The sequence below is a fragment of the Chelonia mydas genome, chromosome 2 (genome assembly GCF_015237465.2).
Source record: "Chelonia mydas isolate rCheMyd1 chromosome 2, rCheMyd1.pri.v2, whole genome shotgun sequence".
In the NCBI taxonomy this organism is placed as follows: domain Eukaryota; kingdom Metazoa; phylum Chordata; order Testudines; family Cheloniidae; genus Chelonia; species Chelonia mydas.
In genome coordinates, this window is record NC_057850.1 from 69,487,433 (window position 1) to 69,506,704 (window position 19,272).

The 19,272-nt window shown below is 39.6% G+C and overlaps 1 protein-coding gene across 10 annotated transcripts in view; it reads left to right on the forward strand.

Moving 5' to 3' along the window:
- Nucleotides 1–19,272, forward strand: part of PCMTD1 (protein-L-isoaspartate (D-aspartate) O-methyltransferase domain containing 1) — an 84,902-nt gene that overhangs the window by 59,821 nt on the left and 5,809 nt on the right. For 9 of the 10 annotated variants that reach the window (XM_027821300.3, XM_007058777.4, XM_037892638.1 and 6 more), the window contains 2 exons: nucleotides 10,830–11,001; nucleotides 12,844–12,967. In XM_027821300.3, the coding sequence (XP_027677101.1) occupies nucleotides 10,948–11,001; nucleotides 12,844–12,967 (178 nt within the window). In that variant the 5' untranslated portion in view covers nucleotides 10,830–10,947. Of the gene's footprint in view, nucleotides 1–582; nucleotides 716–10,829; nucleotides 11,002–12,843; nucleotides 12,968–19,272 lie in introns of all 10 variants that reach the window. The other variant, XM_037892636.2, reaches the window with a different exon arrangement.

The following is a 19,272-nucleotide window of genomic DNA, read 5'->3' on the forward strand; positions in this document are numbered from 1 at the left end:
TTTACATGTGTATCTTGTAAAATTATATTTGTCACTATAGTCCCATATTGAATGATACAATTTTTCAGTTCCTTACCTAGTCAGCTAGTTTTTGACTGTTGTTCGCAAACATAGTCAGAAATTTCTCCCAAAACACTTATGGGAACAGCATTAACAATGGAAACCCCTTCCTGGATTGGCCAATATATAAAAAGTACCTTTTTAATTTGATAGTCTCTTGACAACTCAAAAGCACGTCACCATCTTGGAACTGAGGAGTAAGAATAGTTGCACAGGAATGTCAGAGGTTATTAACAATGAGCAACATGTTAATAATATCAGAAAGCAATATTTCAGCCTGTCTCACAAGAGGCCACAGGAATTGTTATTGAGCAATGACCTTTAATATCTTGGCAATGGAAATACATATGCAACATGAACATTAATTGGCTAAATTGACAGACTTAGCACTCAAATATAAACTTTCAGAGAACTGAAATAGACTAATTCAAAACACAATACTCTTATTTTTTTAACAGAAGGGGCTGTGTATGTTCAGCTATCCAAGATTTCTAGTACATGTTTCTCTTAATTGTCTTATAGACTGCTAAAAGATCAAGAGGAAATCCTTATAATACTGTGGCTGCAAGATGGTTGAAGGGATAATCCTTTTTGGACCCAAGAGATCAGAACTCCTTCACTATTACTTACCAAAAGAGAGGCTCTTGCAAACCAGGTTGCTTTTCTATATCCAGTCTCCTCCATATAAGTTTGACTTTGCAGTCATCCTGTGAGATCCTCATCACTTCGAACATCAGCATATAAAATTTATGGCTAAGATACAAACACTAATGTATGAAAAAGGAACCAAATACTAGAAGAAAAAAATTGATACTCTAGCAAGGACTATCTATGGGATTATATCAACATATTCAAAGTGTAAGAGTCTGTTTTGAACAGATATATAGATTCCGAGGATTAATTCTGGAATCTGTATATTTTCACACTGTAAGATTCTGAAAAGGTGTAAATCTGACCTAGAGGTGTATAGGAAATATTTTTATCTTGCCTAAATCTTGTACTATAGGCAATTGTCAAATGCTTTTAAGAGACGTGAGTTTAATTTCTTCTTTATTTTTGAATACTTAAACAATATTTTTATTAGACAAGAATGCTAGAGCCAAAGCTGTTTCTATGGACTATCAATATTGGATTCATAATTTTGTTTTAAAAATATTTTGTGTATACCAAAGCTTAATTTCCTTTTCTTAGGCTACAAGAAATTGGCCTGTCTTGGCCTTAACATAAAAAGGGTAAAGTAATAGCACAGCTGGATGTGCAAAGAACAATAAAATCTCCAATGCTTTTTAAAACAAATAAGTGTTTTGAAATACCAAATTGTTATACTCCTTATTAGGATTTTTTAAAATAAGAGCCTCATTGGAATCTAGCATCGGCAGTGACCCAGATGGGAAGTTAGAACAAAATGGAATCATGCTAGCCATGTCCAGAAATCAACCACCTTCATATCTGTTTGTTCCCAAGCCACTAGCTTGTCTAGATTTACATACCGCAAATAAATACATCTTGAAGATTCACTGAAAGGCTTTTTTTATTGAGACCTTAGTTCTTAGTTTTTGTGCTTCCCCTGCTAAAGTTAATGATATAAAGAACATCTCAAGCAGTACAGGCTGTGCAGCTCCCTGGGCTGTTTGTGTTCATGATATCATCTGTAGAGGGTGAAACACAGAACCCTGATGTGACAGGTTTCCTGCAAGAGGAAATAATTGTATTTAAAACATGTTTGTAATTTTTGAAGTCTACTTGCATATGTGTTTTCTTAGGATGACATTCTTTTCTTCCGGCTATAGTATTTGGTCTCTATGCAGGTGGAGAGTGAAGAGGTGGGGAGCTGAATTTTACCCCCATCAACTGAGAGGTCAGGATCAGGGACTACTGCAGATCCACCCAAACACCACAGGCTGAAATAGCCCCTTTAGATCAGATGTGCAGTACTGTGGCTCCCTGTCATAGCCTGTTACTGGGCCATCATCAACACACCTTCAAAGTATCTCATGCAATGGACACAACAGGAACTTCTGTATGACTGTTGAGTGCCCATGCCCAGCACAGCTCCCGTGTTAGCCTTGAAGATTTGGAATTTTAAGATACATTTTTTAAAAAATGTATTTTCAGAAAAAGCTTTGGGGCAATTTTTGAGAGCTAAACACTTATGTAAGTCTATAATTCTGTGTGTCTTCCTCCACCCATCCTAATCAACTGTTATAAAATGGATAAGATAAAACATGTCTAGAAGTTATGAAGGAACAGTGCACAAACAATGGCTTTAACTTTGGTTGTACAAGATCCGTTTCTACTGCAACATTTGAGAAACTAGACCAGTAACATTGGTGGATGATGGAGGTAATTGATTGTTTTTAAATGTATAATTAAAAATTCTGTCCTTTTTTCCTCCCCACCGTTTTGCTTGTTCACTTTGTACATTCTCAGAGGTAGAAACCATGGGCCTGGTTCTCATTTATATTAAAGTCTCTGGCAATGAAAAGAAAATGAGAATCAAGTGCCATGTCTTTGTGTATGTGCTAAAGTGGGACTATGATCCTGATTTTCTGGACCAGTCCAAAATAAATAATAACACTAACAAAGGAAATAAGCAAGATAATTGTGTAGTCATCATTTTGGAAAATATTACAAATTGATATGAATCAATGGAATGACTCGTGAGTTAGAACTGCAAGGTTCCGTCCTTGATTTGGAAAGCCATTTCAGATGAATCTCTTGGAAGGATGGTACTCAGTCTAAATCAAACTTGCTCCAGTATCATTCAGCTACTTCTCTATGTGATGGAGTGGGATATTACTGTATCAAATTGTGAAGGTTTTAATACTTGTGCACTGTGACCACAGTTGTTTGGACTTGCCCAAGGGCAGGCTGTTGTGCTGTGCTCCAGACAGCTGCCATGCCTAGGAAAGGTGTTGTACATCTCACTGAAAGGCCATCGCTGACAGCTGTTGACTTTGACTCTCATCTACAGGCCCGCCCCTCATGGAATAATGGTTGTTCTACAGAGCGCCCAGAAAGGGATTGAGGAGGACAAGCATGACCAGTGGCTATAGCACTTTATAGTTTGCACATGTGGCACAGAGACAGAGGCCCTATGTAAGATCAGGGTTTTACTCTGTGCAGGAGGGTTGACTGCTACACATAAGGACTTGCAGGACAGAAAGGGAAGGAGGGACTCTGCCCAGCTTAGTCTGTTGATGCACTACAGACTCACAGAAAGAGTGAGCTCATACTATGGGAAGCACGTGACTCAGTGATTGGGTCCACTCCCTGTGGACTAATGACTATACAGTGAGTTACTAGGCCAGTTTATATCACCCTCTAATTGAGGGTTTAAGTCTATGATATTGATAAATAGAAACATTCCTTTACACTTTCTCTGCTTGTGTCAAGGTTCCTTCCCTACTCTGAAGTCTCGGGTACAGATGTGGGGACTTGCATGAAAGACCCCCTAAGCTTATTCTTACCAGCTTAGGTTAAAAACTTCCTCAAGTACAAACTTTGCCTTGTCCTTGAACCCTATGCTGCCACCACCAAGCATGTTAAAGAACAGGGAACGAGCCCACTTGGAGACTCATCCCCCCCTAAATATCCCTGCAAGCCCTACACCGCCTTTCCTGGGAAGGCTTGATAAAAATCCTCACCAATTTGCATAGGTGAACACAGACCCAAACCCTTGAATCTTAAGAACAATGAAAAAGCAATCAGGTTCTTAAAAGGAGAATTTTAATTAAAGAAAAAGTAAAAGAATCACCTCTGTAAAATCAGGATGCTAAATACCTTACAGATAATCCGATTCAAAACATAGAGAATCCCTCTAGGCAAAACCTTAAGTTACAAAAAGACACAAAACCAGGAATATACATTCCATTCAGCACAGCTATTTTACCAGCCATTAAACAAAAGGAAATCTAACGCATTTTTAGCTAGATTACTTACTAACTTAAGGAGTTATGAAGAGCATTCCTGATCTGTTCCTGGCAAAAGCATCACACAGACAGACAGACCCTTTGTTTCCGCCGCCCCCTCCAGCTTTGAAAGTACCTTGTCTCCTCATTGCTCATTTTGGTCGGGTGCCAGCGAGGTTATCTTAGCTTCTTAACCCTTTACAGGTGAAAGGGTTTTGCCTCTGGCCAGGAGGGATTTTATAGTTCTGTATACAGAAAGGTGGTTACCCTTCCCTTTATATTTATGACAGCTTGTTATATCAGACACATAATATAATAATAGATATGGATACAAGTGAAACAGAAATTAACCTCTTTCTTTCTTCAAAGTAAACACCTTGGTCCAAATTGGCGAATGTTTAATTTTTATTTTTGTACTAATATTTCATTGTTGATTCTTATGGAAACTCATGCTTTTCATGAATATGGATTTTCATAGTCTTTGTTTAATTAAACTGCTTTGGCAGGAGGTGAAAAATGAACTTAAACTCCCTAGATCCTTGATTGACAGGTGTTTGTTTTTTGTTGTTTTTTTTTTACTTCCAGTGAAATTGTCTGAAAGGGAACATCCTGTTTCTGTTGGATTCATGGGGAGAGAATAAATTAACAAAACAAATTTTTCATGACTGCTTCTTCAAATTCAAGCTATGGAAATGTAATTGTTACAGTTTAGAGGGAAAGCGTATGATTACAAATAAGCTGTAACAAAATCAAGTATAGTATGGCTATCATTGGCCCAATATGAAAAAATCAGTGCAATATTAAATTATTCTGTGCTGTATGTTTGTGGCAGGTGTCCATTTAAACACCGAGGAATTCTTCCTGTTGCTATGTTATAGATAACTAGAATTTTAATTTCTGATATTCTTGGTGGTCCTACCAAACTCATAATGAAAGTATCTGATTCCATTGAATAAACTGATACAATTATAAGCACATTCTCCATATTAGCAGAGCGGTGGGTCAGCATTATCTAAGTATTTACTTGGCACAGTATATCTTAAATAATGCAGAGAGATTTTTCTAAATGCTCCTTTAAAAAAAAATATCAAACCACAATGGTAATCACATTAGGTGTTAACAAAAGGTGAATCACATTAGGCATTTGTTAGACCCAAATCCTTTTCTAGTTTCATTTTAAGGCAATGACTAAGTGAAATATGTCTCGTCTTGATAAGCAGCTTATGTATTTGTCAGTGCCAACATTCTGACAATAACTTAATTTTTTTCAGCAAAGTTCTTGGTGTTCAAAAAAAATAAAAAGCTTAACGTTAGAGAGCAAAGGAAATTGAATGACTAATCCATTTTGATGGCCAAAAAACACTGGAAATGAAATTAATCAATGGTGACATCTTGTTTGTAGTGTCGGTATGACTAATTGAAGGATTTTAGCTCAGATTAAATTGAATTTCATATTAAAACAAACTAGTTTATGTGCTTTCTTGTGGTATTAAAGTATAATGGAGAGATGTGACATAGTGATAATCATTTTTAAATCATTTATTCATTTATTATATTACAGAAGAATATTTGTATTATAGTCATCTTTGTGTAGTATTCTGCAGAAATTATGGGAAAAACAAGCAGTGTGGTGTGCAGGTAGACGAGGCTGCTACAACTAAGCTGTAGGTTTCTTTCTTCCAAATGATACTGCAATGGTGCTGCATTTATCGTCAATCGCTTAAGCTAGAAGTGGTGTGGAGGTACAATACAGAGATTTGAACTTTGGATATGTTTTGGCCTTTTGAGGGAGAGGTACCATAAGGTATTTGATTAAAGAAAAACCCAGCAAAGCTCTAAATGCCTCTTTAAAGTTTCTGGTATATGAAGCATAGTAGAGAAGAAATTTTCATCTCTCTCCAAAAGAGGTTATATCAGCTGAAGTCTCCATGAAACTCTGTTGTTTCAGTGCTGGTTTCATATTACATCAAAAGTTTGTATCAAAACTCTTGTGGGCAACTGAATTAGATTTTTGGGGAGCATTTGATCACTTAAAAATAGCCCCAAGGAGGTTTACACATCTTGTAAAATAGAATTATACTGTCAGCTTTGTATTCAGAAATTCTTGAGTTACTTATGGAGTCAGAAAATGAGTATACCAATAGGAGGTGGCACACAATAGAGAAGTGGGCATTTGTTTCCTTCAACTCAGATTCTTTCACGTTCTATCTTTAGTTCCATAGCTCCTGTTTGTTTTTCCTACTCCAGGAAGAGCAAGTCAGTTCAGGAGGCTATTCTGGGTCAGGGTATTTTATCTGTTTTCTGTATGGCTGAAATTTTGATGGCTATGGTTTTTTATTTTAGACTTTATCCCTCCCAATAGTTCAGCAGTGGATTCACAACAGCACCTTTATACTACTGAAGTGATCACTGTGATTATTTTATTATTCATATTACCATGTAACTTGTGTAGCCTGTTTCTAGTCATATAGTGCCAGGTCATAGACCAGATGGCGATCCCTGGCCATAGTAATGGGGCTTTCCGTGCATATCACAAAGGCTGCATGTTGCTTCAAAGGCCTTTACCAGCTCACTGGGATGAAGACTGCAACCCTGGGCCATAGACAAAGGTTGCAAAATGCCACAAACATAGTAAGAAGGAAGAGTTTCTGGTATTCCTCCTTGATCCAACCATGTGATGACCCCAGCCCATAAATCAGAGACATAATGTAAAACAGAACTTGTCTGCTCTTCCACACCCCAAAAAGTAAGCAGTAGGAATACTGATGTTCATATTGTGCCTTTAGGGAGCCTCTAGCTCATCTGGGCTATCTTTGTGGGCATTGTGGGAAGCTATCCCCCTCTCCTCTTGTCTCCTCTGCAGTTAGATTCTGAAGGAGGAGAACAGGGATCTTCTCTGCTAAAACTTTTCAAAGGGTCCCTAACCACGATTGTCTTCACTAACTACAGCAGACACTCTGAAAATATGTCTGGAATCTCCTCATGTCACTTCTCTAAAAGAGATTTTTTTTAAAAAATGTAAGATTTTTGTGTGTTACCCATGTGCATGCCATTGCATTTTCTTGGAAATACTTCCCTTTCCTAGTTATTTCAGAAAGATAAAATGGCCAGAAGTGCCACAAGCATTAAGAGACAACAGAGGCTACCAGCAGAGGAAGCATGGAAGGCTGCTGGGAGTGTCTGGTAACATGCTTGCCAGATCCTACAGAGGAAGGGCAAGAAGAAGCCATGAATGAAAAAGGGGTCGTAGTAGTTGGTAGGTCAGGCATATAGACTGGCTACCTCTGCTTTTCCCTGAGACCTTGGACTAGAGCAAGGATCCCCTGTAGGGATGGTGAACAGGTTTCATGAGTTATGACCATCCCTCCTCCCCCCGAATCTTTTTTCTTTTTGTTTTTTCTAGTCCTTGTGTTTGCAGAGATAATGTAAAAAATGAACTAAATATGCAGTGATTGACAGCTTGAATAACTCTGTGTGAACTTCCCATTCTTCTCAAGCAGGGCCCTGTGGACTCTTCAATTTTGTTGCCATGGAATCAGGTTTTTCCCATGATGCCATTAAATGGAGAATTCTGTCATCTAATTAATTTATTCTTCTGCATCCAGGCATCCATTGTTCCCCCCCCCCCGTCCTGCTGGGACCTGCTACCTCTTGCTCTCCCAGCTTCCCCTCAAGGTGAGGTTAATTGAATTATAGTATGTCCATCCTGCACTGTTCCATGGAGATGGACAAGGCAGTCCCAACCACCCTCCCTTTCTTTCCCTCTCCCGCAGATCTGTTTCTTGCAGCCTGGCTTTCTGTTCTAGTGGATTCAGATCAAAATGCATATCAGAATGCTTGAGACCTACCCACAATACATCAAAGAGGCTGTTGCAGTAGTTGGCAAAGTATTTTGGGATATGCACAGAGCTAATAATAGGAAGGAGCACTAAGCTGTTTCAAGATCTAACATCCATCTTTACCAAAGAAATGCATGGAATTCTTCAAGCAAAAGCTTATAAGTTTACAAAACCAGAAGATTGTTTTATTAATGGCAATACTACGAACATGAAAGCCCTTAAGTATTATAGTTAGCGTTACTGTGAATAGTGAAAGCCGCCAAGCCTCATTATAATTTGAGGAAACATTAATAGCTCCCTGTATCTTGAATATTGTCAGTGTTGGGATCTGCTGCTGCTGTTAGTCAATTCAAGCCATTCTCTTTTCAGTGATGCAGTCCGCTGTCAAATTCACCACATGGCTGCAGATGTCTGTGAACTTCTCAGTATAACTGGATGAAGGTTGAGATCCACTGGATTTAGAGACCTCCCAGATTAAATCAACCTGTGACTGTACCCTCTGTACAGACGAGGTTGTTTGGTTTACACTTGATATGGTTTTTCAGGGAAGAAAACAATTCTGTCCTTCCCATCTCACCTCCCTATAGACATCTTGTTAAATCATATAATCCCATATTTTCTGTTTTAAAAGTCAATAGCCAGAAATGTATCAATCTAAACGAAAATTAGCATAATTTTATATGCCACTTCACCAGCAATGTGCTGCAAAGCTTTGATTATTGTCAGTACAGATCTGCATATTTCCGTAAACATGAATCTAAGCACCAAAGTCAGAACCCTCTGGAAAGTTCTACCTATATGGGTCTAAGCATATTGAGATTTCAGGTAAGGAGCTGTGGCCCAGAGTTTTGTTTTTCCAACCTCCAAAGCCACAAGGTTGGAACTCCATTTGAAAATTTCAGTCAGTACAGAATAGTACACAGGGCTTGCACAAAGAATTATGTGGCTCTATAAGCAGTTGCATAACTTCTGCCTTTTGATGGAGCAGTTGAGACGGAACCAGGCAGTGATAGAGGATGAAGGAAATGCAGGTATCAGGGACAGCCTTTTATAGAGCCCTATGGGATCAGAAGCCCTGATGGAGGGATCTTGGAAGCTATGCAGGACATAGCTATGTGTAACTCCTGAGAGCGCACAGGAGAAGCACTAAGTACCTTAGGAGCTCCATTTGAATGTAGTTAGGGGCAGGCTGACCTTTCTCCTGCACACTTCAAGCATGATGCAGCTGTGGATGTTCTGGAGCATACAGACACTTAAGGCACAAGACTGGGTATTGAGCGTTTTAGGCTGCTATACTGCCTATAAAAGAGGAGGGAGGCTTGTGACAGGAGAGTGGTAGAGTTTCTCTGCTGTTCTGGGCTTTGCTGCATAATCTAGGTTCAATGTAAAACACAACACAGGCAACATCTGAGACTGCAGGAACTTACTAATTAAGCAATTTTTCTTGAAAGGAGTGTGTTATACCTGTGCTCTGAGATCAGCATTAGCTGCACAAATTGATATTGGATGAAGTTTAAAATGCTGGTTTTGACTTGAATATCTCTAACAATATGGATTATCTGAGAAACCGCCTGTTGTCCCTTGTGATACTGCTGCAAGGGCTTCTGTTCTGGCTGCAGAGCTTACTGCACCTCTGTCCCCTTCCTGTTCCCCTAAGGCATCAGGCCTCATGCCTTTACCTCTCCTGGGGTCAAATTCCTCAATTCTCCCACGCTTATACCAGGTCCTGGGCTATAGTACCCTATGTATGAACTATGCTCACCCATGTGGTCTGACTGGATTTGGCAACTGTGATTTCCCCTTCAGGAGTTTGTGACCAGTGGTGTGTGTAGTGATCATACAGCTTCCTTAAAACAAAAGAATTTAGGGAAACAAAGCATTTAGGGAATAAGGATTTTAAAACCATCTACGCACATCTATTTTACCTTCACCTCTACCATCCCCTGCTGGTAAGGCCTAACTTCAGTCACAGAAGGTGTCTGTCAATCTGGTTCCCCTGAAGAACTCCCTAAAATCTTGAGAAAGAGTGAGTCCTTTTTAGTCCAGTCACAGTTTTTTGTTCTTGTCAGTTCTCAAACTTTGCCCCTGCTTGTCAAACCCAGTTCTGCAAGATAATTGGAACAGGAGGTAGAATCTCTAAAGTTAATGGTTCAGGGATTTGTCTTTTAACCCTTTATTTACTCAGAGGTGGCTTATCTTGAGTCATTGTTTCATGTCCTGCTTGTTCTTACTAGTCCCCCACATTAAAATAGACTAAGTTGTGCATACAGGAAAGATTCCAATTACATACCAGGTTTCATACAGTGTGAGTTATTACAGAGCTGCTCCTCTTCTGTCACAACTTCAATGAGACTGCTCATGTGCTTAAAGTTAGGCTCATGCTTAAAAAACGTACTGAATAGGAGCTGATTGAATGAAATTCTTAATGAGGGGTCTTTGACTCTTGAAATCACTTTCTCCTCTCCTATTTGGTCTGTCAGAACCGGAGTTGGTGACTTTTAGGGCACACACTGGAAAACATGTCTTCCCATATTTTTTTCCTTTTGAGAAGGGAGTTTGTGGGGAAAGAGCTGGTTTTAGGGGATGATGAAAGGGGAGTAGTTTGAGACCAAGGACTTATTGAACTGTTTTAATTTTTGTGCAATGCGCAGAGCATAACATGGATACTTTATAAATGTGAATAAAGACAGTAATTTAAAAGGGCTTTTTGTGTTTGTTTTTTTAATACTTTATTAATTGTTCAGCAAGGCATATATGATTACATTTAGAAAATAATACACCATTCTTTTTTGACAGTGTAAACTGATATGCATAGGCAAATATTGATGTATTTCAGTCATCTCTTCTGTTTCTGTATCTAGTACAATTACAGCATGCTGACACTCTTTAAATGTGTTAATTACAAATGAGCAAAGGTGTGAAATCGAAGTTTTACTATATTTAGCTGAATTTGCTTGTGTTTAAAAAATAGACTTCTATTCTGAAATATATACCCTTTCTTCCCCTCCCTCCCCCCTAGATTTGAGTTCTGTGAACCTGCCTTTGTAGTTGGTAATTGTCTGGAGATCGCATCGGACAGTCATCAGTATGATCGGATTTATTGTGGAGCTGGGGTCCAGAAAGATCATGAGAACTACATGAAAATTTTATTGAAAGTTGGAGGCATTCTGGTTATGCCAATAGAAGATCAGGTGATTCACTGACAATTTTCCGTTGCTGTGTTTTGATATAAGAATCACACAGTTTAACAAAAATGCTTGTCTCCTGTGTAGGCTATAGACTTAATTTATTTGCTTTTTGACTAATGATCCTTGTCTGCTCAACTACAGCAGTACAGTGTGAGTGTGAAGATGTTTTACAGTCTTTTAAAGTGATCCTAGGGGCTATTTGAGTGTTTTGTTTTTATGTCAAACTAGCTGACCATTTCACCCAAAAGTCCATATTTGCAAGGACACCATTAACTCGAAATCTAGTTAGCTTAAAAACAAAAACAAAAACAAAAAAACGCTGAGACAAAGGGTGAAATCCTGGTCCAGTTGACATCCATAGCAAAACTCCCATTGACTTCAGTGGGGCCAGGATTTTGCCAAAAGTACTGTAATGTGCTATACCTGCCCCAGAGCATCCTTGATTATAAAAAAAAAAAAAAAAAAAAAAAAAAATCCTATCCTATTTTCTTTAAAAAAATTTCTCTTCCCTATTGTGTGAAAGAAAACTCAGCACAGATTTATCTAGTTGACTGTAGGGGAAGCAGTGAAATTAACTATATACACAAAGTGCTGTCAAATGCACCAAGCAGGCAGACTAACAACATTGAATTTTTTAATGATCTCTTTCAGACATTGTTATTTTAGGTGTTGCTTGTCACAATAATAGGGAAAATATTTTCAGCCAGGAGTGTAATTTAATAATACAATAGTTAGCACCTATATCATTTTCATCCATAGATCTCAAAGAGCTTTACAGGCAGAAGTAAACGTTATGATCCCCAGTTTACTGATGGGGGACACTGCTGCAGAGAGATGAAGTGACTTGCTCAAGTTACTGTCCCTCTACAGCCAAATTTTTATTGAAATGTTTGAGCTGAAGATTAGTTTGCAAGTTACTTGGTAGTTAACAGTCCTCACTAAAGGAGTTGCCTTATAGTTGCTGCATAGCTTCTTCAAAACAGCACTGAAATTGTTTAAAAACTTGTATCATTAAAATATGCTATCGTATAGGTAGCATAATTGGGTGCTTTCTAAATTGATAGGCATATCATGTTACTTTCACTAGTAAACATTTATTCTCTCTATATAGATAAACTAAAATATTTTCAAGGAAAATTGTTAATCTAATTAAATAGAAGATTCATGATTCATATAAGTACACTTTTTGCTAATATTTATGAATACAGGAGAAAGTGAGAATTATCGTGATCTTGGACTTGCTGGTTTCACCCTGGACCAGTGCTAAAGAAAGCCCGGCTAGATTAACTTAATAATAGGGGTGTGTGTGTTCATTTCTCCTATTTTTCAGACACCAATAAAGCATCTTTAACAATAGCTCCTATAGAGAGATGTGTAGTTATGTGCCCACTACTGTGGTGGTTAGACACAGTTTGTGTCTAGGCAGCTTAGGGTTTTCAGAGTATGATCACGCAAATGCAGATGAAACTGTACTAAATCTTTCTAAATGTCGCTCTGCTTTCTTAGTTTACAGTAATATTAAATGTAAATAATTTGGACATTTGAACTTTTAAAAAAAAGTTACCAAAAGGGCATTGTTAATAAAATATATATACATGTCAACGCTCTTATTTTTTTTCAGAGCACAGCAAAATGGGAAATGGCTGAATATCATTTTATAAAGAATATAAAATTCAATTTTGGCAAGAGAACAGCTTCTCTGAATTACATTTGAAGCAAATTAAAATGGCAATGTTATAAACTGACTCAAACTGAAGAATGGTGGGTGTAACGAACAAACAAACCAAATGAAATGATTTACTTAACTGCTGAACTTTGTCTTATATTTTTGTTGTTTTTATGCAGCTAACACAAATCCTGCGAACTGGACAGAACACTTGGGAAAGTAAAAACATCCTTGCTGTTTCATTTGCTCCACTAGTACAACCCAACAGGAATGACAACAGCAAACGTGATACTGTGGGACTGCGTAAGTGTCATCTGTTGTGGCCTTTCCTTTTTGGCACATCTAGTTTATTGTACCTGAGCTGGTATTCCTGTCCACAGAGTGGGGAGGCTGTGTTATACAGACATAATGCAATAGAATGGGAATGTACTGTTCAAAAAAGCCCCTCTGGTTCTGATATATAACATTTCTGGCTTGTGTTCAGTATCACTAGGACACATCTCTCTGAATCTAATTAAGTTTATTATTTTTTATATTTTAAATTAAAACCATACTGTGAGTTTCCTGTTCTCCGCCCTTCCCCCCCCCCGCCCCTCGTTTTTTCTTGTGGACATTCCCAAAATCTGATTGTTGACATCTCCCCTCACATTCCGCCAAGTCCACTTTAACTAAGCACAAATAAAACATAGACAGTTAATACTTGATGTTGCAGGGGATGGTGAACATATGCCCCTTGTGCTGCCTTCCAAAGAGCAGTGAAACGTATAAATTCCTCTTCTCCCCCAGAGTGGAAGGGAAGGGCCAAAAGCACCACATGCCTGGTGGCAAGCCTCTGTGCCTCCCTGTATCTTGGGAAGGGAGGCCAGAACATTTCAGGGACATGGAGATGCTTAACAAATGGTGATTGGGATTTTCTTTCTAATTCAATCACTTTGGATCAGATTTTTTTTAAAGGTATTTAGATGTGGTGCCTAGTGGGATTTTCAAAAGTGCCCAGTTGCTCTTCTCTGTTCAGCCATTTTTACACACTTTACACCAGGGGTGGTCAACCTGAGCCTGAGAAGGAGCCAGAATTTAGCAATGTATGTTGCCAAAGAGCCACAGTAATACGTCAGCAGCCCCCGCCTAGTTCCCAGCACCTCCCACCCACCGGCAGCCTCCTCAATCAGTGCCTTCCCCTCCCTGCACCTCCTGATGAGCTGTTTCATGGTGTGCAGGAGGCTCTGGGGGGAAGGGTGGAGGAGCAAGGGCACTGCAGGCTCAGGGGAGGGGGCGGGAAGGGGTGGAGTGGGGGCAGGGCCTGTGGCAGAGCCCAGGGTTGAGCAGCGAGCCCCCCCACCCCACCCCCCCAGCACATTGGAAGGTTGACGCCTGTAGCTCCAGCCCCTGAGTCGGTGCCTATACGAGGAGCCGCATATTAACTTCTGAAGAGCCGAATGTTGGCGACCCTGGCTTTACACTATCCTCTGACCGGGGTTCTCAATTTCAGGCTCTCTCCGCTACCTTGCTTCAGTTCTCATGATATAAATTCATTTTTTTTAAATCCTCTTTCAAGCCCAGAGATATAGGCAGGGGGAAAACCTACTTCTTGTGTTCCAGATACAGTACTTTGAAAGAAAGCAGTATAGGGAAAAGAAAATATTTTTTTTTTAAAATAGACTTTAAAAAAATATTGCAATTTATGGGTACCAATCTTTAAATGAAGTGGTGTTGGCCTAGTATAGTTCTGAGTCACAGTAAATAAAATTAGTACAGAGCAATAGAATTCCATTTTTAACATTTAGTATTTTAAAATATATTTTCTATAAAGAGGCACCTTTTTAAATTTCAAGTTGCCCAATTCATAAAAGGAGTGGAAGAAGAGACCGATATAATCAATGCATGGAATAGGTAGTTACTTGTAACTATGTTTATCTATTACTGTGGAAAACACATGCTACAAGAGAAAAGTTTGATATGCGTATTCAAATCCAATAAGAGTATGTAGATAGATAAATTTTTCTCACCGTCTGAGTTGGCTTAGATCAGTAATGCTCAGACTGGCTCTCGAGCTGCAAATGGCTCTTTAATGCATCTCCTGCAGCTGTTTGCAGCACATGATATTAAAACACTGTGTGATTTAGTTATCAACCAATCAGGATGCTTTTATGATGTTATTAACCAATTAAGTTATTAGCTTGCCTAATATCAGGAAGTAGCCGTGTTAGTCTGAAGAAGTGGGTTTTTTACCCACAAAAGCTTATGCCCAAATAAATCTGTTAGTCTTTAAGGTGTAACTCGCCTAAGTTACTAACTTATTTGCTGTAAGAAATATGTAATTTCCTGCCATTCACGCTATTGTGGCTCATTTGGGTAATATTGATTAATAATTTGGCTGAGGTCTAAGTATCACTGGCTTAGTTCTTTCATACAGTGAAGTAAGGTTGTTTCTCCGGCTTCATGATCATGAGAACGGAATAATAACCAGTAACTGTTACACAATATAACACTTCCCATCTCTCAAAAGCCTCCGTAAAAGACCCCAAATATTAGGGGCCATTCTTTTTAGGTAACAAATCTGAGGAACTGTCCCAGATTGAGGGGTCATTACAGGAGGTTTTGGAACAAATTGATAAATTAAACAGTAATAAATCACCAGAACCAGATGGTATTCACCAAGAGTTCTGAAGGAACTCAAATGTTAAATGGCAGCATTATTAACTGTAGTAAGTAACCTGTCATTTAGATCAGCTTCTGTACCAGATGACTGGAGGATAGCTAATATGACGCCAATTTTTCAAAAAGGCTCTAGAGGCGGTCCTGGCAATTACATGCCGTTAAGCCTAACTTCAGTACCAAGCAAATTGGTTGGAACTATAGTAAAGACCAGAATTTTCAGACACACAGATGAGCACAATTTGTTGGGGAAGAGTCAACATTGTTTTTGTAAGGGGAAATGATGCCTCACCAATCTACTAGAATTCTTTGAGGGGGTCAACAAGCATGTGGATAAGGGGGATCCAGTGGATATAGTGTACTTAAATTTTCAGAAAGCCTTTGACAAAGTCCCTCACCACAAGTACTCCTTTTCTTTTTCCCTCACCAAAGGCTCTTGAGCAAAATAAGCTGTCATGGGATAAGAGGAAAGATCCTGTCATAGATCAGTAACTGGATAAATGATAGGAAACAAAGGGTAGGAATAAATTACCAGTTTTCAGAACGGAGAGAGGTAAATCTGTGGGGAACACAACTGAGTCTGTACTGGGACCAGTATTGTTCAACGTATTCCTAAATGATCTGGGAAAAGGGGTAAACAGTGAGGTGGCAAAATTTGAAGATGATACAAAGCTACTCAAGATAGTTAAGTCCAAAGCAGACTGCAAAGAGCTACAAAGGGATCTCCCAAAACTGGGTGATTGGGCAACAAAATAGATGAAATTTAATGCTGATAAATGCAAAGTAATGCACATTGGAAAACATAATCCAACTGTACATATAAAATGATGGGATCTAAATTAGCTGTTACCACTCAAGAAAGAGATCTTGGAGACATTGTGGATACTTCTCTGAAAACATCCGCTCAATGTGCAGTGGCAGTCAAAAAAGCGAAGAGAATGTTGGCAATCATTAGGAAAGGGATAGATAATAAGACCAAAAATGTCATATTGCCTCTATATAAATCCATGGTATGCCCACATCTTGAATACTGCGTGCAGATGCAGTCACCCCATCTCAAAAAAGATATATTGGAATTGGAAAAGGTACAGAGAAGGGCAACAAAAATGATTTGGGATATTGAACAGCTTCCATTGAGGAGAGAGTAAGAAAACTGTGACTTTTCAGCTTGGAAGAGGGACGACTAAAGGGGGATATGATAGAGGTCTATAAAATCATGACTGGTGTGGAGAAAGTAAATAAGGAAGTGTTCTTTATTCTTTCTCATAACACAAGAAGTAGCGGTCACCATATGAAATTAATAGGTAGCGGGTTTAAAATAAGCAAAAGGAAATATTTCTTCACACAATGCACAGTCAACCTGTAGAACTCTTTGCCAAAGGATGTTGTGAAGGCCAAGACTATAGCAGAGATGGTGAGCTTTGTAGTTGGAGAGTTCTTTCAGAAATAGTACATGGGCTATAGTACAATGCCCAAATCTCATATTCAGGGTGTACCAGCATAACTGGGACCTCAGTCTTGCAACTCAAACTTCCCCTGATGAAGCCTAAGCAGATTTGAGATGACAGAATCAGGACCCAGGGATCTTTTATACGATTTCTTGTCTTTTGACAAGTTGGAGTTCCTCAGGGAACAAAAGGTAATTAGGATGACTTTGAAGGAGGTCCATCACCGGTGCTTAGCTATACAAATTAACATAGGGCCATTTGCTTGTTCTTCCACCATTCACAGTACATTTCAGGGAAAGATGAATACCGAGATATCCCATGTTTACAATTCATTTAAATGATAGGATGTTCTTTTGACCTCTGAAATATCAGATTACAGCATAGACAGGGACTATTGATTATATTGTCGACCCTACTCATACATATGTAAATACACAAAAACACAAACATCTCCCCACATGTCTTTTGAGGGTTATATATTTTTTCAAAATGTTTAACCCTTTCTAGCCATTCATCACAGGAGGACTCACTGAGCAATGCTCTTCTCCTCCCCTGGATGGATAACTTTTGCTTTGCCTTCCCCCTAACCCGCTCCTCCCACAAGAGCTTCATAAGATTTGCCGAGCTACTATAATATTTATAGCCCCATTCTGGACCCATCAGTTTTGATTCACACACCTCCTTATACTCGCCACCTGCACACTGCCCCACCTCTGAATGCTCCTGGATCTCCTCATACAAGATTGAGCCAGGGCCAGCATCCCAGTCCAGGCCCTCTTCTCCTCACAGCCTGGTTTTTGGATGGGGCTCAGGGGTAGACAAAGCATGCTCCAAACTGGTATGACAAATCCCTAACCAGAGCAGGAGGGCATCCACCAGGGCCTGTTACCAAGCTAAATGGAAATGCTTCATCTCATGGGCATTACCACCCACTGAGTGCGATATCCATATCTATTGTCCTCCACTACCTTCTTGAGCTCAAAATGTCAGGCCTGTCCCTGAGCTCTATACGGGTCCACCCTAGCAGCACTCAGTGCCTTTCTCCCCACTATGGATAGCGCTTCAGTGTTACACACCATACCACCATCCATTTCATGACAGGTCTCCTCAATACCTTCCCACCAGTACTCAAGCCCCCTTAATCTCATTCTCTTCGCCTTCATGAAGCCCCTCTTTGAGCCACTAGCAACACACTACCTCTCCCTTCTCTCCATGAAGGTGATGTTCTTAGAGGCCATTACCTCAGCTAGATGCATCAGTTAACTGGCGGCCATGATGCCTGATCTAACCTGCTTACACAGTGTTCCACAGTGTTCCTTACGGCTATACCCTGAATTCCTCCCAAAAGTAGTGTCGGAGTTCCACCTAAATCAGTGCATCAACCTGCCTGTGTTCTACCTCAAGCTGCATGCCTCCCACGTGGACACAGTCCTACACTCACTCGACGTCAGCTGTGCATTGCATTCTACATTCTTCTAGCCCTGTGCCTTTCGTTCTTCACCAAAACTATTTGTAGCCTTTCTGACTGATCCAAGGGCCAAGCCCTTTCCTCCCAAATGACTCTCCAAATGGATCGCCAGGTGCATCCATGAATGCTACACGTTATCCAATGTACTGCCGCCTGATGGAGTCACAGCACACTCTGTGCAAGCGGACGTCTTGTGGCAAGACATCTGTCATGTAGCAACATGCTGCTCCATCCACATGTTCACATCCCACTACGCCATCGCCCAAGCAGCAGCTGCAGACGGTGCTGTAGGCCATGCTATACTACAAACTACTTCCTCTCACGTCCTCGCACCCACCTCCATGCTGATCACTGCTCTCTACTCACCCACATTTGGAATACATAGGGACCATCATTCGAAGAAGAAGAGGAGGTTACTTACCTGTAACTGCAGGCTCTTTGAGATATGTAGTCCCTATTTGTATTCCAGTATCCGCCCGCCATCCCCTCTGCTGAGGGCTGGACTACTCAGCGGTAAGAGTGACACTGGAGAAGCGTTGACCCGCACGACCCTTGCTGTGAGCACAAGGGGATGCATATGCAGGTCAACAGACACTGCTAAGAAAACATTCCAGCACATGGCACGAACACGCATCCACGTTTGGAATACTAATAGGGACCACACATCTTGAAGAACCTCCAGTTAAAGGTGAGTTTCAGAGTAGCAGCCATGTTAGTCCTTTTCTTTTTATGAATACAGAGTACTAGTGGCACCTTAGAGACTAACCAATTTATTTGAGCATAAGCTTACTGTAGCTCACAAAAGCTTATGCTCAAATAAATTGGTTAGTCTCTAAAGTGCCACTATTACTCCTTTTCTTTCAGTTAAAGGTAAATAACCTCCTCCTTTTGAAAATGTCTTATTCCCATCTGTAGAATAAATATCTTTAAGTCAAAATGATTGTGGAAGGTGTATCATTTTTTTTCTTATACAACTTCAAAATCCATTATTGCTGCTATTTAAATTTAAAAAAACAAGTGTCCATTTGAGCCAACCA